General features: G+C 39.0%; 1 protein-coding gene across 3 annotated transcripts in view; it reads left to right on the top strand.

Moving 5' to 3' along the window:
- The window catches only part of SPIRE1 (spire type actin nucleation factor 1), a 160,200-nt gene that overhangs the window by 93,184 nt on the left and 39,348 nt on the right, over positions 1-27,668 (top strand). For all 3 annotated transcript variants that reach the window (XM_067548067.1, XM_067548059.1, XM_067548076.1), the window contains 3 exons: positions 10,513-10,638; positions 22,638-22,721; positions 24,216-24,380. In XM_067548067.1, coding sequence (XP_067404168.1) covers positions 10,513-10,638; positions 22,638-22,721; positions 24,216-24,380 — 375 coding nt within the window. The remainder of the gene's footprint in view (positions 1-10,512; positions 10,639-22,637; positions 22,722-24,215; positions 24,381-27,668) is intronic.

Raw genomic sequence — 27,668 nt, 5'->3', positions numbered from 1 at the left:
GGGAAAAGAAAAGAAGGAAAAAGGCAGGGAAGGGAAAGAAGAGTGACATCTCAATTTCCATCCACTAGGAGCTAATCAAAGATTTCTAAAAAGACAGACCAAATCTTTTCAAATTTGTTTTGAGGTCCCTCTTCTCCGAACGTTACCTGCTTTTTACCGGCCTGGTTAGCCAAGTCACTATGCAAAGCGTTTCTCTCTGGAGGTAGTCTGCTATATGAGTTATTTTGCTACAAGCACTCCTCTAGAGAATCAAGGTTTCTGTGAGAATTTACAAGATGATGGGATATATCTCAAAACACAAATCTGAGAAGTGATTTTTAAGGAGGTATTCATTATCATATTCATACTCCTGCCTATTCCCAAAACATGGGAGGACCCACATTTCCAGCAGCAGTCTATTTTGGCAACCTAAGCAGAGACCAGTGTGAATGAAATATAATTTTCTCCTGAATCCATCTTAAACGTAGATCAATAGTAGAGTTTTTAATGTTTTGCATGGCACCTCCCCATTGGCTAAAAAGAAAATATTTTTTAAAAAGAATTTTTTTAAAACAGAGTTTAAACCACTTTACATGAATGGTAAACTGAATTTAAGCAAAGCTTGACAGCATCTTCACTGAAAGCTTGAACAAAAGGTAAATGTCAGAGACTAACATCTCACTTCATGGGCTCATTTTCAAATCAATATCCATATCCATTCCATCTCCACAGCCCAGTGAAGATTCTATAACATTTTTACTCTGTCAGTTATCTCATCACCATCCTTGGGGAAAAAAATCGTATAAATATTAAATTCTGCTATTATGTTTTTTTTAAACATCTGGAACTTAAGAAAAACACAGAAGACTATAGTAATAGTTACAGACTACATTTTAATTTAAAACCTAAATCCTCCTCATGGATCTGTCATGTCCACTGGACCTAAGTCTTAGTCTTTCTTAGTTCTGCATGCTGTAAATTATCAAGAATTTAACATTACCAAGTGAAAGCCAATCTATGTTTTTCTAATGTGAGAAGCTTAAATAATCCCTTCATCCAGACAGTATTAACAGAAGCATTTTAGCATCATTAGTTTTTTACGTCACTATACATTCTTTTAGGTGCTTGTACAGGCTTCTTGGCTAGAATCTATTCATTTAAACTCTGATTCCTCCCCACTAATTGCTTAACTATTTTTAGCTCTCAAATATAGGCTGTCCATTAAGATACTGCTGGAATGCATATTGCATCTGTTTGTACACTGCCGTGGTGCCCTGTCATTGCAACAATGAAAATTTTGCTTCTTTAGAAAGTGTTTTTCTGAAGTGCCAATTAAATGAAATTAAAACTGAGTTTGTATGGTCAACACAGACATTTTGAGGCCAAAGTGAATATGCATTCCCTTTGGCTTTTATGGAGGACTGATCCAAAATCCTCTAACTCTTTTAAAACTAGTAAATTCCTCCATGACTCTGTTATAAATACTCAGTAAGGACCTGACTCTGCAAACCCTTGTTCCTTAAGTAGTTCTTAAATGGGATCATTCATGAGTAAGGGTAGAATACTACAAATATTATGTTCTCAACTCCTCTATTCTAAATGCCCAAACCTATAATATTTCTCAAAATCATTAGTCAGCCCATCAACAAATTACTATTTACCAAAGCTAATGGCTATAACAGTACTGTACTCTATTTCATGATAACAGAAAAACACATTATGTAGCACCTTTCATCTCTAATGACTGCAAAGCACAAAACAAACCAAAAATTGATTGAAATGCAGCATATTATCTATATGGAATACCTCACCAAATTAATATTTTAAAATGTATAGTTCTTTCTTGGTTTTTTGGAGATTTTTGTTTTGTTTTAAACAGGGTTTAAACCAGTCATTCAGGGCCCTAGGCGCTGGTATTCTTTATACTTTGCTATGCCAAAAATTTCCCCCACTCCTATTTTTACACATTGAAACTTCATCACATTGAGGCTGTGCATTAGACCCACCATCTTTCCAGTAAAGACTGTATAGCTAATCAACGGCTAAGGGCATATGGGAATAGCTGACATTTACTTTATTGATGATGATACAAACCGCGTATGCCAACATATAGTAAATACACATACAGATTTGATTTTAAATTATTATGAACACAATAAGTGACAGCTATCCCAACTTGCCCCTCAACCTAGCTGATTTCTTACAGGCATTGTGACAGAGGGGTCTGAAGGGGGATATGAAGGATCAGAGGGTACTGTCCTTATTGATCAGCTTGAGGACAGCATTCAACATTCAATATGAAAGGGCACAAATGAATATGTGGAGATGTTTGTACAAGACACTAATAAATGATAAAGGGTGGCATCATTAACAAGGTGGAAGTGGCATTGGGAAGACATGATAAGACTGGACAGGCTGGAAGCGTGTATATACTATATGTTAACAGACTTATTTGTGTATATGTTTAACCAACATCCCTTAACGAAAGTTTTGAAACTACTTGCTACGTTGTCTGATAGGCACAGTCCTGAATGACTGGCAATAAGGAGCTGTTCCACTCCGATAGTATTACATCCTTTTAGTTGCCAAATGTGCATCCCAGAATCTCTAACCAGCTCTGCTTCCATGACCCTGAATCCCTCGCTGTGTCACTAGGGGTGGCTAGTGCCAGAAAGCAGTGGTTCTCAACCAGGGATAGATGTACCCCTGGGGGTACTCAGAGGTCTTTCAGGGGGTAATCAACTCATCTAGATCAGTTTCTCAACCTGGGGGTTACAGTCCCCTGTGGTGTCACAGGACAGATTTAGGGGGAGTCACAAGTGCAGAGCCAGCATTAGGGGATAGTAGGCAGGCAACTGCCCAGGGCCCCACGCCACAGAGAGCCCCACAGAGCTAAGTTACATGCTTCAGCCCTGCTGCTGGGGGCTCAGTCTTCAGACTCAGCTCACAAGTAAAAATCAGACTTAATTATCACACTGAAATGTAAGTGTGATATTTATATTCCAATCAATTTATTTTATAATTATATGGTAAAAATGAGAAAGTAAGCAATTTCTCAGTAAGAGCGTGCTGTGACACTTTTGTATTTTTGTCTGATTTTGTAAGCAAGTAGTTTTTAAGTGAGGTGAAACTTGGGGTACGCAAGACAAATCAGACTCCTGAAAGGGGTACAGTAGTCTGGAAAGGTTGAGAACCACTGCTATAGACTTAGTGCAGTACTTCTGCTCAGGGAAGCTGCTACAGGGCTGTTGTTATACCTAGCCACTGTACATGGGGCACAGGATGACAGAGATTTCTTGAGTTCTTCCCTCCCCATATGCACAGCAGGTAGGCCCAATTGGGGACTAGTGGTGTATATGATTTAAAATATCTTAAACTGGTTAAACAAAGCATATTTGTCATAGGATAGAAAATAGAGAAAATTATAAGCAAAATAAACATTGAGTAAAATAGACGCAGCTATACAATTTTACAAATAGCAACCTAGAAATAGCCATGACTTTTCTTCAGTGCCCAAAGTCAGAAGCTCCAAAGTTAATATTTACGTAAGGAAAAGGGGGAAAACAAGGGTAGGTTTTTATACTAGCACTTCAATGTAGTGAATATCATTAAAGTAACATAGTTTTCTTAATAAGCTATAGTAAATATAATAAACAAAGGAATGATGATCATAATGCACTTCTGACTGGTGGTAGTTCACAGTTTTGTACTACAATGTACAGTTAAAATAATTATGGTTGCAGTTAGTGTGTTCTTATGTAAGACACTGAAATTCTTCTCAGTAAACGTAAGAACAATTTGCTTTTATGTTTTGTCCTGAAGCATGATTTTTCACTGCCAGCCAAAAGACAGATTTCTAATTGCATAATCAAACATAAACCATTAACAATCTTCTTAACTTCACTCCCAATGAGTGACCACAGAAATTTCTAACAATCCAAACTGGTCTTATTTTGCTTTTATTAGATCTCAGTACGCATGGAGAAACAGGTTCCTGTCATGCTATAACTCCTTATTTGTAAACCCTTTGTCAAGGAAGTTCAAATCTTCAACTTTGATTGTACTAATAAAGCCGAAGAAAAAATCCCCATCTTTTATAAAGCAGACTTTTTAAAAACGCCTTTAAAATACCTAACTACTGAACCTATATTACATCCATCCACACTATACACAAGGCTTCAGTCTAAAGAGACTTTATGGACAAATATCAATAGCTAGTGGTGAGGTCTGCGCTTCCTGCCCAGAAGCCCCTCTTCCCTACCCACTTGAGCCCTCCCTGCCATGGAGCTGCCTGAGAGCGTGGCCGGGAGAAAGTGCTTGCTGGCGGGGCAGCTTGCATTCCTTCCCTCCTAGGGAACATTCCATGACCACTGGGAGCCCCTTAACCCGGTCACCATGAGCCCCCACACTCTGCCCTCTGCTGCCGCCCTGCAAACCATGCTCCTCAAAGGGTCTGCCTGAGCCGGTGCATGCATGCTGCCACGGGAGCCACCTCATCAGGGACAGGTGACAGGCTGTCACTCTCCCCCGAACCCCACTCATGGTAACCAGACTTTAGTGTCCGGTTGAAAACTGGGTATCTGGCAATCCTACCTGGCAGGATCTTCTGTCCAAGGGAGGCGGGGGACAACACTTGTGGAAGGGTTGGAAAGACTTTGACCTACTTGGACCCCATAACACTGGTGAATGGCTTCTAGTATGTTTAGTGTGTGTTTAAATCTGTGTATTGTTTTTACATGTATTCACTGTAATGCTTTTATCTTAAGAATAACTCTTTGTGTAGTTCTTGGAGAGAAAGCAAAGCACAGGTGTTTCGGTAGACTGAATTGCAGGAGATATCACAGTGTAAGGTAGCATTAAAACCCCTGGTCAGAGGAGAGTGGAACAAGGGTCTCTAGCCAAAGACGGGTGTTGACTGGAGACCTGAGACCTGACTGGAAACTCTTGGAGTGGACCCTGGAGGGGGAGATACAGGTGCAGTTACCCTGAAACTGAGAGAGTGATTATTTGCCATTTTCAGGCAAAATTTGTTTAAACTGCTGGATTTTAATCTTGTTTTAACTGGAATATTAAGGGACATATGCTCCATTGGTATGTCTGCCCCAAAGGCATGAAAAGCGTATCAGCTTGCTACAAATTCTGCATCATAAGCACAAGAGCTATCCAAAGCATCCTAAAAGATATGAAGCCATACCAGATTACCACAGAAAACTAGTACAATGAGGAAAATTTGTCTCATACCTGCAGCTAGCTCAAATTAGGGGCATGAAATGTAGAAATGGGGGAATAGTTTTTGTAAAGCAAAATAAGTATGTTACAGTACTTTGAAAACAAACTATAACTTACATTTGGCAGCCTTGATGTTTTATAAAGATGTGTCTGAATTTCAAGGAACACACAGGACTTTGTGGATATGTGAGCTTCATCTCATACTTTGGGGGAGCGAATATACCCATTGTGTAGTTACCTTCAGGCCTGCCTGCTGCTATTGCAAGCACATCTTCTGAAAGCTACTTTCTATGGGTTTTGTCTGTTTATCATGGAGTTTAATAGCTAAATTTAGGGTTCTAAACTGAGTGTATACTCTGCTCTTGTTCTTCTTTTCTTTTTCCCAGGCAAAAGCCTCGCCTCACAAGCTCTCTCCTGACCCAACTCTGACATTTCAGTAGGTGGAGAATATTGAGTTCCCACCCCAGCTCAACAAAAGAGCCTCACAGGGCTCCATCTCAGAAACTTTTGCTCTGCCCCCCCTCCTGTCATTTGCTACTTGATGATCTTCAATTCGAGGGACTGGGAATTGAAAGGAACTGGTAATAGGGGCCAGGTACCAGGTGGCTGGGAGGCTAGGTAACTTACTAAGTTTCGACTTGCACTGGCGAAGAGTCCCAATCAGGTCCTAGGAGCCAGAAACCCTCCATCTTTTTATCCCAACACCACCGTGTTTACAGATATACCGTTATTGTCACAGCATGGTATTTTTTCCTTGTCAGGCAAGTGAAAGTGTCCTTAAAGCTCATTTTCACATGACAAAAAAGATAAGTTTTTTTTAAAAGTCCCATCATGAGATTTGGACCATCTGCACAGAGAGAGAATCATAGTGCTTTCATAAAATAACTTTGACAAAGATGATGTAACTCAGGCTGTGTTGTATCCCTATGTGGCAGGGCCACTCTACTGTGACTTTGACTGAAACATAGTCCTGGGTGTTCATTGACTTGCTTATGAAAAGTAATATTTCTTCCTGCTGTTTTATATTACCAGAAGTGTGCCTCTTATGTATTGTGTTGAAACTCTAAGACTGTAGAAAAAGCGTTACAAGCCCAGTGCGTGCTGGCTGTATAGTCCATTTTGCAGAATACTTTGAGCATCAATAGATTGTGCCTTTGGGTACCATGGGAAAAAAAATCTTTTTATTCTCTACAGAAAAAATAGTGTATTCATACAATCACCTAGCAGACAAAGATTGAAAGCAGAAACAATTTTGTATCTTTTGAACTCTGATCCCAGTCAGACTAGGGTGTTGTGGTGCAGATTTCAAATATTTATTGGCAAAAAAACATATGCACTAGCCAACCAAGCTCCAGTTGTGAATATTTGTTGTAATTTGGTTTAGCTCTTGATAGAATGCATTCAAATAGAGTCTTGGGTTGTGATTTCTTTTAACACGGGGTAAGCTTGATGCAGACTATTTCTTGGTCAATTGAGGATGATTCCTGAGAGAGGAGCTGGCAAGGGTCTGATATTTACATAATGTCTGTTTTCTGTGACCTATGAAACACTCTAATCTTCTTAGTGATCTGAGCAAAAATTGAATGCTTTGGGTCAATCTTTTCAAGATAGAGTCGTGAAGAAACGCTTCACCATAAAGTAATAGTTAAAATAGAAATGCTTGTTTGTTCAGTTATTAAGTGTTTTTTAATGACTGGTAATACTTATATTATTCCACCATTTTTTCCAGTTTACAAAAACACAGTAATTTTTTTACATGTACGTTTTGGTAAGTTTCCAGAAAATAGAACAGTCAGCCCTTGTATTAAACACAGAAAGGACACTGTTAGAACATTCCTTCTCCTTCAGATAGGCTTGAACTGAAACATAAGGGGAGAAAAGGCGAGCACCAGAGGCAAGCACCCTACCCAGCAACTGTACGAAATTATCCTTTCAGTTGGAGAGTTGTGAATGGATGAAAAGATTTGAAGATTGATTGAAATAATTGTGGACTACTATGGCATGCTAAATTCTAAGGTTTTTTAAAGCCTGATTCATTCTTTTGGATCTTAAAATACATCGACTTATATTAATGCTAGATACGTGTGCGGAGGTATGTTACAGAAAAATATATTTTAAAACAAAAACACAGATTTAAAGGTTTGATTAAAATGGATAGATGTCCTGAAATTCAGGATTAAGGGTGACATTTTGTATTTGAGTCGCCTCATTGTGCCTAGGTTTTACAACACAACAACGTGTAAAATCACCAATTGTTTTGAAATCCTGGTAATACATAGGTGCAGTAGGACTGAATAAAGATGTAGCTTCAGCGCGGCTATATACATTTTTTTTTTCAGTTTATGCTAAACCACCTTATTTTATGCTGACTTTTTATTATTTATTTAATGCATCCTTATGACTTGAGAAAACAGATCATTCAGAGCTTGATTTTCAGAAGATTGAAGTTAATAGGAGTTGCAGGCCCCCAATGTGTAATTTTCCATTCCTCCCTTCTAAAATAGCTTAACCAAACAGTTCTCTTTAGTGTGATCACTTTTCTCTCAGTTTTAATAACAAGTGTTTAATTCAATTTAGATTGCTTTACTTTTTATTTAGTAATAGAAACAAAATGATATCCATCCCATGTATAAACTTGCTAGTAACCCAAATATTTTAATGTAAATTATCTCTAATTAACATACTTCCAAATAAAATATGAAGGTACTGTCAATACAGAACTTTGTGTGGTCTGAATAAAAATAAAATCTTAACCTCTACTCTAAACATTTACACCAATTTAGGATCTGGCTCTAGATCTATCATTTTGTGTGTGCGTGTGTGTGTGTCTGTGGCATTCTTATTCCTCTTGGTTACATATTGAAGAACCAAACATCTAGAAGAGGCTAAAATGAGTAACCATAGCCTATTAAGGTCAAGTGAGGACAGATTTCATTATTAAGTAAAGAAAAGATAAATTAACCATTCTAAAACAGTCAGAATTTGGCTAGTTTCCATTAAATAGAGTGCTAGCCTTCTCATTAAGTGATAGGTAAGTATTTAGCTTTCATAACTCCTGTGTTTTTCTACAGGTTGTCAATGGAGTGTGGGTTGGATTCATGTGCTATGGCACTTTTTCTTCCCCCCTTTGAGGTAGATTGTCTCTTGATGTGATTTGAAGGAGAAGAACACTCTGTTTTACTATGGAATTTGTCATGAAGTTTAATGAAAGAATCACATTTTATAACTTCCTTTAAAAACTATTGTAAATGTGTGGGCCTTATACATTTGATTATAAATTTTAAAAGCACTTAATCAAAAAGCAGTTTTGTCATATTTTGTTTTATTTATTTCATAAAAGTCTTAAAATTGATTTTGTTTTAGATTTTTTGTTCATGAAGTGGCTACCGCCAGGCACAGGGAGGGCATGCAGTATATTACATTTTCCGTTTTATAGCTTCACCACTGTATCTCAGTCTTGAAACCCATGCAGATCCAGTTATAATCTTCTATTGATCAGAAACGTACAGTTATGAAGGGCCTTAAAGGTAAGGATGAGAAGTTTGAATTTGATGTGGTGGAAAAGAAGGATCCAGTGAAAGAATATTCAAAGGGACAGTATGACAGGATGAGAAGAAGAAGCAAGGGAGATCATCATGGCAGATGTGTTTTGGATAGGCTTGATGGAACAGTGTGGCATCAGGGAGACCAAGAAAGGGAAGGTTGCAATAATCAAAACAGAATATTATGAGGACCTGACTTTTTGCTGGGTGGCTATAGGGGAAAAGTTAGAGCTTAGAAATTTCATTGAGGAAGAAGTGGCAGAATTTGGACATTGCCTGGAAATAAGGGATGGGAGAAGTCCAAGATAATATACATGTGATGGGCTTGAGTGTACCAGCATCATGATAACTTGTTTCCATAAAGTTCACCATAGTAAAGGACAGATTTAGACAAATGTACTACCAGACTAATGAAGGGCTCTTCTGCTACTAAAAAAACTTTGTCTCAATAGATAGGTTTAGTTCTGGGAAGTTTCTAATGTATAACCAGTGATTTTTCCTCAGCCTGTTCTCGCCTTTATCTCCCTACTAAACAACTATTATAAAACCACTAGTAGGAAGCCTTTAAGGCCAGAATTAATTTTTTTTATTGGATGTCTGTGCAATAATATTTAATGGGTGTTTTAGTTTATTTTGTTTTGATGATTTAACATGTGTTTCTTATGGTTAACAAATTATGGGCAATATTTCACAAATACTGTTCTGAATGTTTATTGCAGACTTCCGTGGAGAATATTTTAGGCACATCCTGGTGGTAATAGTATTAAAGATGCTGGACCAAATTCAACTGAGGTGTAACCCATAGGAATTATATCTGTTTACACAAGTACTGATAGAAGTACATATAGTAGCATTATAGATAGATGGATGGACGGACATATAGTAGCATTAGTCATAAAATTAATACATTTAGGTCCAGATCTTGCAATTGAATCTGTGTGGGTTGACTTTAGTGAGGCTTTATGTGGGAGCAGGGGTCTGCCTACAAAGATCCAGTTGCAAGACTGGGATCTTAGAGATTGATAACAGTGGTCCTCATAAGTTCGGGCAAAACTCCAATTTACTTCCGTGAGAATTTTGTTTAAGTAGGGAGTGCAGGATCCTTAACAATAATATATCATACATTTTATTAATAGATCTCAAAGGCTTTACAAAAGAGGGTAAATATCCCTGTTTTACGGATGAAGATCAGCCCATGATGTCACGCTCCACCACCCACTTGCTAAATTTTCAAACAAGCGCCTTCATGCTTTCCCCCATTCTGCCATCATGTCTGGGAGTTGCTCCCTGTAAACGTCTGCAAAAGTAACTCACTATCCTCCTTCAAAACCTTCCGTAAAACTCTTCTTTGCTGTGAGGCCTAGAAAAAACTTGATAAGGGTTAGGCGGCTAGTGTGTTGAGACCACTACTTAGCATGCTGACCAGTATTGTCTTGTTTCCTTCTGCGCCCCCATCTGTCTGCATCCAACTGTCCGGCAGATAAGTAATGAAATGTACCCCAATTGCTGTCTAAAGTTAAGTGTCTCACATACAGGATTTCTTGTCCTCTAAATATTCTATTACATCTCTGTTTTAGGCTACAGAATCTTGAAAACAATGTCCAGTAAAAGCTATCATTAGTTTAAAAGAAGTATTGACATAAATATGTACAGAGAACATTTGCATTCTACACTGTAAACACAGTAGGTTCCTAGCTGTATTGTGTTAATAAACGTAATGGTATATGTGCGCATATATAACAATTTTTATTGTCCTCCCTAGTTGTGTGCCGCCCATCTACCAACCCGATCAGAGGCGCCAAACCACTATCAGGCAGTATGTCGGGCACTATTTGCTGAAACAATGGAGTTGTACACGTTCCTGGCCAAAATTAAAAGTGCAAAAGAGGTAAGCAATCGGAGAGAATTATGTGTTGCTAATTTGGTTACTGTGTGAGTGAGTACTGTGAGAAACTTTCTATTTCCGGTCACCAGTGACAATCAGATGCGAGAGGAAATTATTTTTAAAGTGTTCATAAAGATGTCCCTACAGTTCAGTTTTCTGTTTTATCCTGTAACCATTAATCATGGGTATCTGATAGGGAATAGTGAACTTTCATGATAGACCATAATGTAATGAGAAAAACATTATTATGTACCTTATGGTTTTCGTGTTGCCTTCCTGCCCTCCCTGCCAATGACATCAGGCTGGATATTGTATTTGTCTGCTTCTCCCATAAATGTCTTCATGCTTTCTTCCACACTGCTCCTAGTGATTACTTTCCTGAGCTGGTCTGGAAGGCCGCTACCCACTCTGCATTCAGACCACTTCTTCTGTGTCACCTACAAGAAATTAACTGAATAAATGATGGTGAGTTTAGAGAGCTAATGGTGGACAGTTATATAAAAATCAACACATTTTATTATGTTGATACACACAACACAGTATTAATATTTCAATGTCACCACCTTGATCTCTCCACCTGTTTTTGTGACCCTTTCCACTACACTTTATTTATCTTTCTTTGGAAGAAAAATGGGCAATTTTAAGTTTTACTGTGATCCAAAACTCTCAATGTAGCCTGAATGTATACATTTATTATGTCATTAGCAAATCCTTAACTCCAGGAGGCAAAGAGCTTCCCACAATTCCTTCCTGCTTCAAGGAGTTAAAATGTTTCCATTTGCTCATGATTAGTATAAGAGCTGTTCATTAGTGTCCTTTTTGTGTTACACATTAATTGCTTTTTGTCCCCCCGACTCCTGATTAGGTACAAAACTGCAACCACAAGCAGTTAGTAACTAGTATACATCCATATTGAATGTTGCTTTTTTATTTAAATATTATAGAAATACACAAATAAATACATACATCAATATACACACAGTAATAGTTTTGTTTTAAACTTATAAACTGTTCAATCACCCTGTAATTTAGATCTTTCAAAGCCCTGCATCTGATCATATCATAGCATATACTGTGAGCACATCTGAAATGAAAGATACCATTATCTCTGAAAAGGCTAGTGGGGCTTGATCCAAAGCACATTTAAATCACTGGAAATAATCCTACTCACTGAATGAAGTTGATGGAATAATAGAACACACTGAAAGTTGCTGACAAACACAGTTACTATTATCTTACAAACAGCTGTAGTAATAGCTACAGTTTGAAATCCTTATAGGTGGTTTAGTTTTATAATCCACATGGTACTTGCTCATTGTTTTTATCAAAGTATAACTTCAGAAACCCTTCAGTGGTTAAAAAAAATCCCAAAGACAAACAAACAAAATAAGAAGCATGAAGAAAATATATATTAATATGGAGTGATATATATTTCTTATTCCATTTATTTATAGCTTGTACCTGCACCAGACAGGAGTTATATCTTATCTTAAAATTGTGCCAACAAAAACTTTATAACATCTTCATATATTCTTTCCCTATCTAGGATGTAGTGGCTTCACAGTCATATGGTCAACCCAAGCACATAAATATGTCCCCTTGCACTGTCTTATATTTTATCTGTCTATATATGTGCATGTGTGTGTATGTAAAATACATTATATAATATGGAGGTTGTATTGGCACGTGTTTGAGGTGGCTGCATTCACAAGTGGTGCAGACATCAATGAGTTACACACGTTATCCCAAATGCGTGCTGACAAAACCCCTTATGGACAGTGAGAGACTTTCATTCATGGAGAGAGTGAAAAATATGGAACTATATATTTAGAAGGGAGATTCATAAGAGGGGACATGATAGAGAAAAGAAGAGAGAGTAGAATGAAGCCAGAAAGGGTTAGCTGGTGTGAGAGCAAAAAGGGAGACAGAGACCTGGTCTACACTAGCAATGGAAGTCGAGGTATTGCCGCTTACGTCGACCCCTAAAGTATGCGTCTCCACTGGCACATAAGTTCCGCCGATCTAAATCGCAGTATAAGTCAACCTAATAAAACCACCTCTGCAAGTGGAGTAGCGCTGAAGTCAAATTCCATGGTTTGCATTTGCGTCATTGTAGGCAGAGGAGCAATGTAAATCGACGGCATTGGTCTCTGGGAGGTATCCCATAATGCTCTGTTGTAACCACTCTGGACATTTGCGCTCTGCTGTAACGTGCCACATAAACAGGAAATAGCTCCTCCCCTGAAGCCCCAGGAAATTTTAAATGACCATTTCCGGTTTGGACAGCATGGAGAAAGCTTTGTAGCTGAACCACTCACGGCGACTGCATGGCCAAACATTCTCCAGCATGGTGTCAACCAGAGGTCTTGGATCTCATCAGTCTATGGGGTGAAGAGACTGTTCTGGCTCAGTTCCGAGCCAGCAAAAGAAATTTAGATATCTATGAGAAGATCTCTCGTGCCATGTTGGAGAAGGGACACAACAGGCACAACAGCAGTGCCGTGTTAAGATCAAAGAGCTGAGGCAGGCTTATCAGAAAGCTAGGGAAGCTAACAGCCATTCTGGCTCCTCACCCAAAACATGCCACTTTTACGAGGAGTTGCATGTGATTTTTGGCAGTGACCCCACCACTGTGCCACCACGCAGCGTCGATATTGCTGCAGAATCCCAAGTCCAGAATGAATGAGAAGGACTCTGTGGAGAAGGAGGAGGAGGAAGAGAGCAGAGTGCAGGAGAGTGGGGTATCCATTCTCCCTGATAGCCAAGATCTGTTAGTTACTCCAGAGCAGCCCTGCACACACAGGACAGCAGGACTGATCAAGATGCTGGGGAAGGCATATCTGGTGAGTGTGGGGGAGCAAATCTAATTTTTGCAGTTATGTCCCCAGTCCAGCTTCTTAAAAGTAGTTTGTGTTTTTGGGGGGATGGGTTTCCTGGGTGTTGCCAAATTTCAGTGAAGGGTTACTCCCAGAACAGACTATTTATGTGCAGTGGTATGCTCCGAGAATCCTCTGTGGAACCTTTCATGTAGATAATCTGTAATGCTTTGCAGAAGGTTTCTGAGTAGGACTTGTTTCTTATTTCTTCCGCCACAGGAGGAGACTTTACCCCGCCACTCTGCTATTAATTGAGCAGGCATCATCACGGAACACAGCATGGCAGCATAAGGGCCAGGCCTGTACCTTGATGCTTGCAGCAAATCTTCCCTTTCCGTCTGCGTTACCCTCAGGAGGCTGATGTCACATATGGTCACCTAGGGAAGATGGCGCAAGTTTAAAATACCCGAACAATACAGTCACTCTGTGATATTCCTCTGCTGTGGCCAGCGTCCCTGTACACCTCCCCAAGACAGTTCCTAGTTCTGGTTTTGTTGCTATGGGCATTACAGGTCAGGACACTGGGTTGCCCTATGTTTTCTGCTGCTACACTTCACCTGCAGCGTCCTCTAATCTTTTTTGCCCCCCTCCTCCCAAACCAGTCCTTGGCATGTTACAAAGGAGCGTGGTGATCCCTCTCCTTGCTTACCATGTCTGGAACTCCACTCCGACCCGTCCGCTACTTAACAGATTGGAATGCAGGTCTGACTTAGGCTTGTGAACATGAAGGGGATTTCTTTTTACATTGTAACATTTCTTTTACTACTTTGGGTCAGCTGACAATGGCAACTTTGTGCAGCTTTGCTTTTCTTACAGTCAACACTTCGGCCCAGCTTGCAGAACTCCTGCTGAAAGACTTTCCCAGATTAGGAAGTGGAAAAAAAAAATGCGGGATGACATGTTTAGTGAACTAATGAATGCCTCCATGGCTGCTGACACAGAGCTCAGAGCTTGCAGGATGTTCTTGTCTGAAAATCTAGACATAGACATGGACATGAAACACAGAAGATCAGCGCAGGAACATGGTATGCAACAGGAGATGTTGCGTATTATGTGGGATGAGTCCGACATGCTGAGGCATCTAGTACAGCTCCAGGAAGAGCAGCAGCAGGACAGACTCCCTCTGCAGCCCCTTCAAAACCCTCCACCGCCTAACACTTTATCAGCCCCCACCCCCAAGCGCTCTAGGAGGAGGCTGAGCAAGGTGCAGTATGTGCTCCACTGCACACCGGTGGAGGCGAGCAGAAAGACACGACAGCCCCTTTAAGAACTGCACGCAACCACAGTTGCTTGCACAATGATACTTTACAATGTTAACTTATCCTCCTTTCCCCCCATTGAAATGGGTCACAAATAAAACTTTGCAGCTTTAAAAAACATCTGTCTTTATTCATTCATAGCTTGGGCAGAGAAAGAAGGGAAGGGGCTGCTGGTGTGAGGGTGGGGGATGGGAAAGAGAAAGACACAGCAAAGACATAAATTACTGCGGTTCATTGTAAAACCGATTTTTCAATGCTTCCCGTAGGCAAAGTGCTCCGCGGTTGGCTCTGAGCATAGTGCTGGTATCTGGCTGCTCAAAATTTGTAGCCAGCCTATCAGCCTCCATAGCCCAACCCTGGGGGCGTTTTTCACCCTTTGTTTCACACAAATTATGGAGCACACAGCATGCAGATATAACTAATGGGATGTTCTTTTCACAGATGTCAAGCCTAGTGACTAGACATCTCCGTCTGGCCTTTAAATGCCCAAATGCACATTCCACCACCATTCTGCACTTGCTGTCCAAGTGCCCAGTGTAGGGCTTTATTAGCCAAGGCAGCAAGGGGTAGGCAGGATCCCCCAGGATCACTATCAGCATTTCAACATCCCCAATATATATTTTTTGATCAGGGAAGAAAGTGCCCACTTGCATCTTATTGAACAGATCAGAGTTCCTAAAGATGCACGCATCATGCACCTTTCCTGACCACCCCACATTGATGTCAGTGAAATGTCGCTTGTGATTCACAAGGGCATGTAACACCATTGAGAAGTATCCCTTCCGGTTTATGCACTCTGTGCCAAGGTGGTCAGTTGCTAAGATTGGGATGTGCGTGCCATCTATTGCCCCCCCACAGTTTGGGAACCCCATTGCAGCAAACCCATCCATCATTTCCTGCACGTTTCCCAAAGTCACTACCCTTCATAGCAGAAGTCTGTTAATGGCCCTGTACACTTGCATCACAGCAACTCCAATGGTGGATTTACCAACTTCAAATTGATTCCCAACTGACCGGTAGCAGTCTGGGGTTGCCAGCTTTCACAGAGTGATGGCCACTCACTTCTCTACTGTCAGAGCTGGTCTCAAGCGAGTAATCACGTGCTTCAGGACTGGGGACAGCTCAGCGCAAAGTTCAAAGAAAGTGGCCTTTTGCATATGAAAGTTCTGCAGCCACTACTTCTCATCCTACACCTTCATAACGATGCGATCCCACCAGTCTGTGCTTGTTTCCCGGGACCAGAACCAGTACTCCACGGACTGAAGATGATGCGTGACAGCCTGCAGCAAATAGGAATTGTTTCGCTCTATGGCTTGTAGCAGGGCAGTCTCTATAACATCGCTATTTTCCGTGCTGTGGCACCTGTGTCACCTTTGAAAATACTGCAGGATAAGCTGTGAGGTATTTGTGATGCTCACAATGATAGTGTAGAGCTGAGTCGGCTCCATGCTTCTCCAACAACGGTGTGCATGTGGCATAGAAAAATGGCATGAAAAAGTGTTTGCAGTTTGTTTGGGACAAGAAGGGAGTGGGAGGAAACACACTGCATCATGGGAGGATGACAAGCTTCCCAAAAGCTTCTGCAGCTGGTTGCACTGTGGAATAGCTACTCATGGTGCACTGCTTTGAACGTTGATCCCAGCGTGGTGAATGGGGACGCAAGAGCCCAATGCAAGGAGCGTGGTGTGATCACGCTCCTGCGAATTCTACAATTCGGCGGGTGAAAGTTGATTTAAAGTAATTCTACTTCACTCTGCAGTGTAGACATACCCAGAGTAAGTTTTAAAAAATATAATGGAATAGCCCCCACCTTAGGTCTCATCTTGATAGCCAATTGTTAGAGAGTGGCTTACGCACTAAAGTATGAGGTTTAGTATCCCTTCCAAAATTAATTATGATAATTCTGTCTATTCTTGATAGCCATATAAATGTCCAATCCTTTTTTTAATCTTTCTATGTTCTTGTCCTCAAGGACTTCCTGTGACAATTAAATTCAGTCTAATTATACACTGTATGAAAAGCATTTCCTTTTATCACCTTTTAATTTCATGGAATGCACCCTTGTTCCTTTGAGGCCAGGGGAACAGATGCTCCTGATCAGTCTTCTTGTACCATTAATTACTTCATATATTTTATTATCATTTTATCTTATTCATTGCCTTTCTAAAACAGACTGTCACAATTTTTTCTCTCTCTCTGTATATTTTAGTCTCTCTTAATCTGTAAAGATATATTCCTGTAAAACTTTTCTTAAACAAATAAGTAGAAAGAAGTCTATTATTTTGCCCCTTTATTTTTTTTCTGTTTCATTTCAACTAAAGATTCTAAAGGGTTGATTAATAAAATAGCAATTTTTTAATAATTTCTTTGTATTCATGACTACATCTGATAATGGGATGCAGCTATCTAAGTAATTTTTAGTGTGTTTCTTCTTAACAATGTTTAATGCATCATTTATTTAGAAAAATAGACACTGTGGGTCCTCAGCCACATTGACCTTAATAGTCCATGGACCGGAAAAGCTATTAAAATACAGTACTATACAGAATGTATGCTCTGAGAGCAGGAAACATTTAGTGTTACATTAACCTCTTCAGTAAGGAAAGAACCTTTTTCCTGTCCAGTAAAATCAATTCCTTTGAGTTTATTCTTCCATTCAGTCTGATTGGCAACGATCTGAGTAGATCTTGCTGTTGACATGTCATATAAATAAAAAATTAATGTCATTCTAATTAAGATTGCTAACTTTTCAACAGTGGTGGAACTTACACATTAAATAAAAACATTCCACCTGCTGTATCATTATTTACTTAAATTTTTTTTGAGGCCACTAGCCCAATGTGTGTTACACACTTTTGCTGGGTTTCACCTCATTTTCAGAAAATGTGGTATGCTTGCTCTGAAACTCATTGCATTGCTACACAAAACTATGTAAATGCTATCTTCACTACTTTCCCCAGGGTACAACTTGAACGACTGAACTGCTATGTCCCCTTAACTGTCCAGCCCAGGGTGCCTTTTTCTGCTGTGCTAGTGAAAAACAGCCTCCCCGGTCTCTGCTCACATACAGACATTAGCATGTAGAGTCACTTCCAGCAAGGTTACATGAATGCTCTCCCAGCTGGTACTCATGATATATGTGGGTGACACTTGCTAATTCTTAGCCCCATCCGTGTGCCCCAGATATGTGCATCTTGCACTGTCCAACTCACAATAAGCAAAGCAAGCTTATTAATGGTCCATCATTTCATCAAAGGAAATGATTGTCCCCCAGTTTCCCTGAGTAGAGATTCAGACACTTCAACCAAAAACACACTGGTTTAGATAAATCAATACAACAAGTTTATTTACTAGAGAAAAATTGATTTTAAGTGATTATAAATGATAAAGGCATAAAAGCCAGAATTGGTACAAAAGAAATAAAAGATAAAACCGCAATTTAATTCCTAAACTTTACCAAACTAAATAAGTTTTGAAAGCAAAATATTTCTCACCCAGAAGCTTACAGCAGTCCAGCTACGACCACCCTCTCCCCATTTCAATGATGCTCCTATTATCTTTCAAACAATCTTGCTGCTGTGAGTAGAGATGGGGGGAGGAGAGGTGCGAAGTAGGTCACTGTCTCTCCTTTTTACACTTTGACCCTTTGTACTGGAAAAGTCTTTGCTGGGTCATGGGGCCAGCTAGTTGCCAAGAATTGGGCTTGTTTTGCCCACACGTTGCTTGTTTCCAACTCCCCTGCGTGGTGAATCTCCGATCAAACAGATAATGACTCTTTAGCACTCTGCTGGTGTGCAAGTGTGTCTTTGTCTCTGAAAAACTAGTTTGAGTCTGCTTTTCTAACTTTGTAATACGCTACAGTAAAACCATTGTTATACACTAGAAAGGAGAGTATTTTTCAAATGTGGGCCATTTAACAACAGTAACAAAAGTACTTGACTGTTTTAAATTGTGCAAAAATAAATGTAAAGGCATACATATATTTATTTATTCAAACAATATTTTAAAAAATGTCAAATGCTTTCATTGTTATAAAATGAAGACAGTTGAAATGCTTGACATTCAGATTTCTGGTGTGTTGCTTACAAATCTGTCTCCTAATTTTCTGAATGTATGCCCAGTCTATAATATATGAATGAGATTTGTAGTGTGGTTTTGGGGTCTTGGGGTCAGCTAATATAACCTCTTAATATTTCCGCCCCTCCTAAAACGGAAATCTACCTAGACTATGCTTTTTATTATAGCAAATATATCTTCCTCCAGTCTGTTTCCCAAGGGTAAGCACAAATGGATACAGCAGGTTATTCATATGGATTTCGGATTTCGGATTTCAATTAAGTTCTGACAAACACTCCATTTTATTGTAAGTGTTTTGGTTTGCATAATTTGTCACTGAAATTGATTTCTAACCCCACTTATATTGGCTGACTGGGGAGGGAGGTCACAACGTGTTGTATCACAACATCCAAGGATTACACTAGCTTTTTTTGCCATGACATCACATTGGGAGCTCATGTTCATTTGTGGGTCCACTGTGATTCTTTTGAACATTTTCAGAGTCACTGCTTTCTAGGATACAGTCCTCCATTCTGCAGGTATGAGCTGCATTCTTTGTTCCTCTATATATGACTTTGCATTTGGCTGTATAAAAACATATTGTGTTTGAATGGGCCCAGCCTATCAAATGATCAAGATCATTCTGTATGACTACTTTGTCCTCATTATTTGCCACACTGCCATTCTTTGTGTCATCTGCACATTTAATCAATAGTGATTTTCTATTTACTTCCAGATCATTGATGAAAATGTTTAAAAGTACTGATCCTCCTACCAATCCCTGCAGAGCCCCACTAGAAAAACCCCTCTTTGATCTTGGTTTCCCACTGACAGCTAGGTCTGTCACGTAGCAAGTTCTTAATCCATTTACCGTGTGGTTTATTGACATTCTATAGTGCTAATTTTAAAATCAAAACGCCATGCAGTACTAAGTAAAGCACCGTACAAAAGTCTAAGTATATGACATCTACATAATTACCTTTATCAACCAAACTTCTAATAATCAAAGAATCAAAACAGGTATTTGACGATACCTATTTTCCATTAAACTATGTTGACTGGCATCAATTATATTCTTATCCTTTAATTCTTTGTCAGTTGAAGCCTGTTTCAGCCTTTGTCCATTGTTTTGCCTGGGATTGAGATCAGGACATACTTACCAGGATCATCCAGCTTGTCCTTTTTGAATAGTGACATAAAATTAGCACTCTTTCAGTCTTCTGAAATTTCCCTGGTATTCTAAGATTTATTGAAAACTAACATCAGCAGGGCAGAGCTCTCCTTGGCCTACTCTTTTAGGACTGTTGGGTGCAAGATATTTGAGCCTTTCTGATTTAAAAATGTTCACCCTAGTAGATATGTAGTGTAGTTGTATCTGTGTTGGTCCCAGGGCATCCACCTTGTCTCTCAAATACACTAGTAGATGTTGATTAACACTGCTGGGGTTCCAGGATAGAGGGTTTTTTTCTGGCTGGTAGCCTTTGCTGTTACAGCTCTACAGCCCTGTGATGGTGTGATTTACCTGTACTTGTCCTTCCTCAAATAGAAGCTCCCCTTCTTACTGTATTGTACAGGGACTGATTAGATGGGTGCCTTATTTTGAAGGTAGTCCATCAGTTAGGCAAAACTTTTTTCTTTTCCTGATTCTTAGCGGTAAAGAGAACCAGGTTGGAATCTTATAACATTGTGAGATATTTAGCATTTATGCCAGTCTTGCTGCCTTTGGGCATAAGCCACCCCAACAAACTGGTACTGGTCCTGGAAGAATTACATCTTAGGTTTTATGACATTGCTGGTTCCTACTGCCAATATCAGTGTTAAAAACAAAAGAAATTTAATTCTTCACAAGAGCATGTTGTAACTAAAGGAAACAAATGCCTTTGGAAAGTAGTCAATGTCCATAAATGAGGCAAGCTGAATTTGAGCCAATGAGTGAGATCAGAGTGCATCAGAATAACTAGAAGCACCCAAATGTCTTCTCAATTTAAATATATCCCAAGCCCTCTCCTACCCCATACTCAACCCAGATTTTCAGGACTTGGACACTGGATTTTGTGGCAAAGAATTTATATGGAATTTTTAGATCTTACCTATAATTTATGTAATAAAAAAACCAGGCCAACAATGGTGTTAAGAACTTGGATGTAAAAGTAAGTCTGCTGTTGTGTCACATTAAAGATAGTAGTAAGCAATCACTATCCTGTACTCTCCCCAATATCCTCTTAGTAAAATAATTTCTTAAAATTCCAAGGAACCATGTCAGATGGCTGTCTGTCATGTAGGTTCTCTGAAATCAATTATAATAGCTACCTGTGCTGCTTTCATTGAAAAATTCTTCTGAGGCATTGGCCAAAGATTTAAATTGTAGCAGTTTCAGTGAGATGTATAGCAAACAGAAATTTATATTTTAAACCTCTGTTTGAAAATTTTTCTGGAACCCAAAAACTAGATCCAGATTCTTTGTTTATCACTTCCATTATAGGGAGCACCCAAGTGTTTTATGCTGATTTAATTACATTGTCAGCTCAGAAAGGAGGACAAATATTTCTGTGCTACATACATAAAAAATTTAAACTTTTCCAGATCTGTAAACTATTAATTTAATCTCCTAACATACACTCAAGAAGTTTAGTGAACAAAAGTTTTGATCCAGTTCTGTTTCATGAAAATGTATGAATAAACAATTGGGAAAATGTAAATAAAACTTAAAGTGCAATTCTTTTCTGAAACAATCTGTAAAAATGGCACCGTGATTTTCCATGTTTATGTCTCAATGATTCCATTTCAAAGGCATTCAGTTTACAAGTAAAAAGTAATATTCTATATGAATGTGTGATTTTTGTGTATGAAATCTAGCTAGCTAGCTAGAGATTGTTCCCATAAATGCACAGAGTCAATTTATTTAAATTGTACATTTGTTTGTTTTAATGTTAGGAGGTCCAATAAACTCACTCTGTGACCTGCTGTAGCATTCAATCACTGTTTTTATTCTTGTCAAAGTGCAAAAGTTTGGCTGTTTATTAAGTAAGCTTCCCCTACATTGAGGAGGGACATTGTCTTTTTTAAACTTTTTTATTTTGTCATTATTAATATACATGAACTTTCCACACAAGTATTAACACATCTTATTCATAACCTGTACTTGTGACCTTTAAAAGATCCCTTTGTGATTGGTCAACTTCTTATCATTATCTGTGTGTTTATTTTCTTCAAATTCAAAAAATGGTAACCATACATTTTATAGTCTGCTTCATATAAATCTGTGTCATTTTTTTCCATTGAAAAGAGTTCCCAGACTTGGTTTCTCCATAGTACTAATGTTGGGGGAATCTGTCCTTTTCCAAAACCAAGCTATCATGCATCTGGCTGCTAGTAGTAATTGTGTTATCAATGAGTCCTTCCTCAGGTTGGTAACCTCCTTTGGGCTGTAACCTAATAAAATTACTATGACTTCTGTGGGTAGTCTTTTAGTTACCTTGAAATTTCTATTTATTGTTTTCTTCCAGAATACTATTTTCTTATGTTATTCCCACTGTATGTCCAGAAAGATCCCTAGTCCTTCACATCCTTTCCAGCATTTGTGACTTCTTTTTTGTATAGACAGGTACACTTTGATTAATAATATTGAAAAGTCTAATATCTAATCTGCTATACATATTCTGAAAACATTCCTTGGAATATCCACCATGTAAGTTGTGAAAATTGAGTAGACACAGAAGAAACCACACTCTATTAAACCTTTTTTGCTTTACTTCAATATAGTGTTATGTTCTTATATGGCTTATTTACTATATTGCTTTTTAATTGACAGAATCTGAAGAAGATTCAGGAAATGGACAAAGAAGGGAGTGATGAATCCAGCACAGACCTTGATGAGTTGAAAAATGCTGACTGGGTAAGACTGTAGTAATTTTCCATCATTTTCAATAGCTTATATTTTGATGAAAAAAAAATCTAAAGTTCTTAAGCTGCTTGCTTACTGTCACCTACTTCCTGTAAAAACAGTATTAAGGTTTTTTGTTTCTGTAGTATGAATTGGTAATCACCACTAGAAAAAGTGGAAAACAAATGAAATTTCACACAGTCATCAGTAGCAGGGAAACACCACATATGTAACTGCTCGTTATTTCCTTCTAGTTTTGAAACTCAGGAGGATTCTGCTGAGCTTTCAGGAGGAAGCTTTTTTCCATTTAGAAGATGAAATTTAGACCAGTGCTATATTGGCAACACTTCATAATGCTGGCCATGCAGGAGACAGAGGATGAGCTATGAGTTTCCAGACCAGGAGCCACCACCGAGGAGCAAAGTGGAGGGTGTTACACAGAGCTTCTGCAGGAAAGGGTGGCTCATGGTGTTTTTTTAGTAACCAGTGTGGCCAGTGCATGGTGGAGCAATAACTAGTTCCAAAATAACTTGCCTCCAGCCCTCCTCAAATGAATAAGAAGGTCTTCACAGTGTGGAGCTGTTAAGGGCTTGAGTGACCAAAAGGAACCAAATGAAATTGAATGGGGATTGCTTCTTGAGGGTGAAGAAGTCTCCCAAAAGTTATACCTATTGAAAAGTTGCTGAACAATTCTGCATAATAGCTCTGTGCATAAAAATAATGTAATTAGTTGTTTCTTAATTAATGTATTGCTTTTTATTTATATGTCACCAGCAGTGTGCTTAGAAACTTTACAGCTGTGTATGAAGTTAAGTCCCCTTACAGCATGTTCTGTTTAAATCCTGATCTTATAAAGGGATCCACATGGGCATGCCCTTACAGCCAATGGGACTCCATCACATGTAAGGGATTGGGCCTGAAATACCTAATAGTTTATAGATAATGATGTGACAACCAGAGCTTAGATTCAATTTGCATTGGGAGCAACTGCCTTTTTTAATATATAAAAATAAGGTGTTTATCACCATAGTATCTAGGTACCATAGCCTGTGGTGTCAGTCTTATTTGTGTGTGAGAGACACACACACACACAAATAAGCAAACAGGTAAAGTGTGAACATATTGCATGCAAATTCCTTATGTGGCTCTGCCAGTGCACCTGCAGTGTCTTTCTTTTTCTGACCTCAGGCATCTCTTGAGTTAAGAATGCTGATCATGCTGAATTACATGGTGATTTTGGGATATCTGTTAGTGACTAGAATAATTCACCACATTTGTTTTCTAGTTTAAAATGGGTTTTGACCCAGGTTTTCAAACCCAGTGTACCACCTACCTATTTCATTATTGTAAAAATAAAATGAATTTAGTCTTTAGTTGGTTTAATGGTGTTCTGATGTGATGAGTTTTGTGATAAGCTGTTTTTGCTTAAACTGCATTGGTACACTCAGTAGTAATGAGTGTATAGTAAGTGTTCGGAAACCTTATTTGTCTCATTTGGTTCTTCAGGCCCGCTTTTGGGTACAGGTGATGCGAGATTTGCGGAATGGTGTTAAACTTAAGAAGGTTCAAGAGCGTCAGTATAACCCACTTCCAATAGAGTATCAGCTCACGCCCTATGAGATGCTAATGGATGACATTAGATCCAAACGCTACACCTTACGGAAGGTTATGGTGAGTTAAAAGAGTAACATTATGATAAATCTATACAGTCACCATTACTTTCACTTTGTTTTTCAGAAAAACTCAGAATTATTACTTCATTCGTATAGTTTGTTATTCTTATTTTGTTTTTACTTTATCATAAATTTAGAATATTAATTAAGAAAAAAATGAATCCATCAAAATTTTGTGCACCTTGCTTTCCAGTGGCAAGAACAGCAAAATTTCAGGAGACAGGAAACCTACATTTGATATGCTTGTTATGCTCCAAATTGATTTTCAGCTGACTTGCTAGTAACACCTAAATTCAGGTTAACAGTCTTCCAGTCAACAGGAATGTTTTGTTGGCTCTTTGTACCGTGAAGTAGATTACTGACAGATCGTAATTTTGTAAGGATATATGTTACCTCAGTGCTGCTTGGCCGTGATACTTTTCAAGGGTGTGAAATGCATGAGACTGGTATCTCATACTATCATAAAAGAGGAAAGCCTAAACTATCTGCAAACTTCATCAGATGTTTATCATTAAATTACTGAAGTTGGAGGTTCCAATCTAAAGCTCAGGGATTATACCTTGTGGGAATCAATACATTCCCTTGAAGTCTTCAGCTGTAAAAAAGACTCAGAAGTTCTGATTTGGGCATGACTGTTTCAGTGCAATGCAGTGTTGCTTTGGAGTCGAGAACAAGGTGAGACGTTGAGGCAAGCTTCCAAATACCAGTGAATTACTTCCCAAACACGCATGTACAACTCAGGAGTGACTGCCAGGAAGATGCTTGTGAAGTGGGTCTATGGCACTTTCTGTATTAGGACCACCCACTCCTTCATACGTCCTGGAGTCTCCCAGTCCTTCTATTGCACCTGCTTCATATCATGGTCTTTAAAATGGTCGTTATGATGCAATAATAGCCAATAGCAGGGACTGAAGTTTCTTAACAAAGATTAGTACATTCAAAAATCCCTATATAAATGCGTGGATTTGAATAGTGTCAATGCTCTCAGCACTGAGAACTGCTTCGAGTTTTCTGATTTGTCTTTGCCCACTGATTACACTAAGATAAATATCATTGACTAGAGTGGGCTGGGAAATGATTTCATGTGATTTGGGGGAGGAGGGTGTTTTATAGACTTTTAGACAAAAACTGACAAAATTTTCATTGTGTTGAAAAAGCTATTTTCCCTCCCAGAAACATTTTGACTGAAGGTTTTTAACCAACTCTATTATTGACACACTTGTGTCCAGTGCTCAAGAATCACAGAATCTTGCACTGAGCTTGAATGGCTTCTGATTCTTTCCTGCCCCATCCCATCCCCACCTTAACAGATTGGTACACAGAATGGAAATATTCACTCCAATAAAATGTAACCACACCCCCTTCCTCTCACAAGAAGGCATTGTGATTATGAATGGTCGTCTGGAAACTATAAACCAAGTGATGTTCCGTAATAATCACTCTAAGCATTCATATGGTGCTTCATATGTTTCAAAATTATATGTAAACATTACCTAATGAATCCCTGCAGCTCTCCTATAAGGCAGGCAAGAGTGCTGTTATCCTTATTTTACAGAGAGGGAAACTGAGATAGTTAGGCCTGATGTGACTGGTTGTGAACTGTTATCATGTGAGTGTGACCGATAAAGGTCATAGGTTGTATCTTTGGGTCAGGGTGGGTACCTCTTCCATCCCAGATGTCCTTTCTTGGATATGGACATCGCTGTAGAGCCAGTTTGGAGTTTGAGCTGTAGCTCTGTGTAGTCTAAAAGGGGATTGCCTCCCTTCTGCAGGCAAAAAGCAGTCTGAATTAAAAAGGCAAACAATATAATCCTGCTGCCCACAAATACTCTCTGCGCTCACCCCTCAAGGAAAAGGTTAAATGGTTTCCAAAAAGGAGGTTGCGCTTCCTAGCTCCTTGGGAGGTCTGAGGGAACCAGGCTAAGTGTCCTGGCCTCTAAAATGGAAAACAAAGCAAAGATAGTCACTACTTCTCCAGAGGGAGCAGGCAGCATAGGCTTTTCAGCAGGTTTCCTGATAAAGAAGTCCCTGCTCTGTGGGACCAGAGTGCTCTTTGTTCCTGCTCTGCTTACCTCGGCATGCCACCCTGGATTAGGCTTGGAGCCTCCTTTTTAAGGCCCTTCTCCAGGCAGGGTGCCAGACTAGGGCTGATTGGCAAAAAGGAGCTCTTTAATACCTTCCTGACCAGAGTGGGGACCTGACCCCCGCCTCAATCCCAATGATTTAATAGATTCTTCAGTTTAAACTTTCTTATTTATTCTCATCTTTCTCTTCCAAGGCCCATATTTCATGGGTTCTTATTTTAAGAGGATAAGATTTAGCCTGAATATGATCTGGCAGAGGCCCCTATGTATTTGAGTTGTTGAGATATAGTATATTTCATCAGAAAGCATGACTTCAGCACTCTAGTAGATACCACTCCATGCTGGAAGTGCTATCTCTTTGTTAAAGATCTAAAATATTTTGATTGGGATGGAATCCTATCTACGTACATTGAGCATAAAATCTATTTTATTAAAGAAGTTAGAAAAAAATTTAAAAGGAAAAAGCAATTGGAGCACCCAAACATTAAGTGAATACATTTGTTTACTTGCAAATATATTTTTTAAAAGTAAATTACAAGTCATCTTTGTTGCCTGCTAAGACTGGAATCTTAGACTATCAGTTTTGTGTTTTTCCTGCAATAGATGCTGCTGCTGAGACACTATGGTGATGGGGCAGCATAAGTACATAGATAGATAATAATGCTGTGTGTCTATCTTACAGCTCATGAGCTGTGTTCATTTTATTATCAGCCACAGCAAAAGAAAAACAAAACCTAGAGACCCTTTACTTTTGACACAATACATGTATTCAGTACAGTAATTTCGTTTGAATAGGAACCCTGGACCATATTGTAGTTCACCTTTTGTCAAGCTAGCCTCTAATTCGACTTCTGTCAAGATAGCATCTACCTCTTCTCAAAAGATATTCTTTACGTAGTTGGTCTTCAAGGCACAGCTACTTTGGGATCCATTTCAGTCCTGCTTCTCTCATCTGTGAAAAATACTAGGCTGATTGTCTAAAGCCACTTCGGTCACATGGGCATAAAAGTGAATTCAGATTAGAATCTGCTGCAGGTACAGAATCTGTGGCACTGTCTCTACACTGTGGCTAGCTTTGTCTGACTAAAACTTGCTGGTACCTACATACTGGAAAATTAACTAGTTTCTTACTATAAAGTTTCCACCTAGTAGTTTGTGTTTTGCTGCTGAGCTGGCTCAAAGGATTTCTGTGCAGAAAGCTG

This window comes from Emydura macquarii, unplaced genomic scaffold, assembly GCF_026122565.2.
Source record: "Emydura macquarii macquarii isolate MOO-44397 ecotype Brisbane River unplaced genomic scaffold, CSIRO-AGI_Emac_v2 contig_212, whole genome shotgun sequence".
Classification (NCBI taxonomy): Eukaryota; Metazoa; Chordata; order Testudines; family Chelidae; genus Emydura; species Emydura macquarii.
This window is presented reverse-complemented; position numbering and strand designations above follow the sequence as displayed.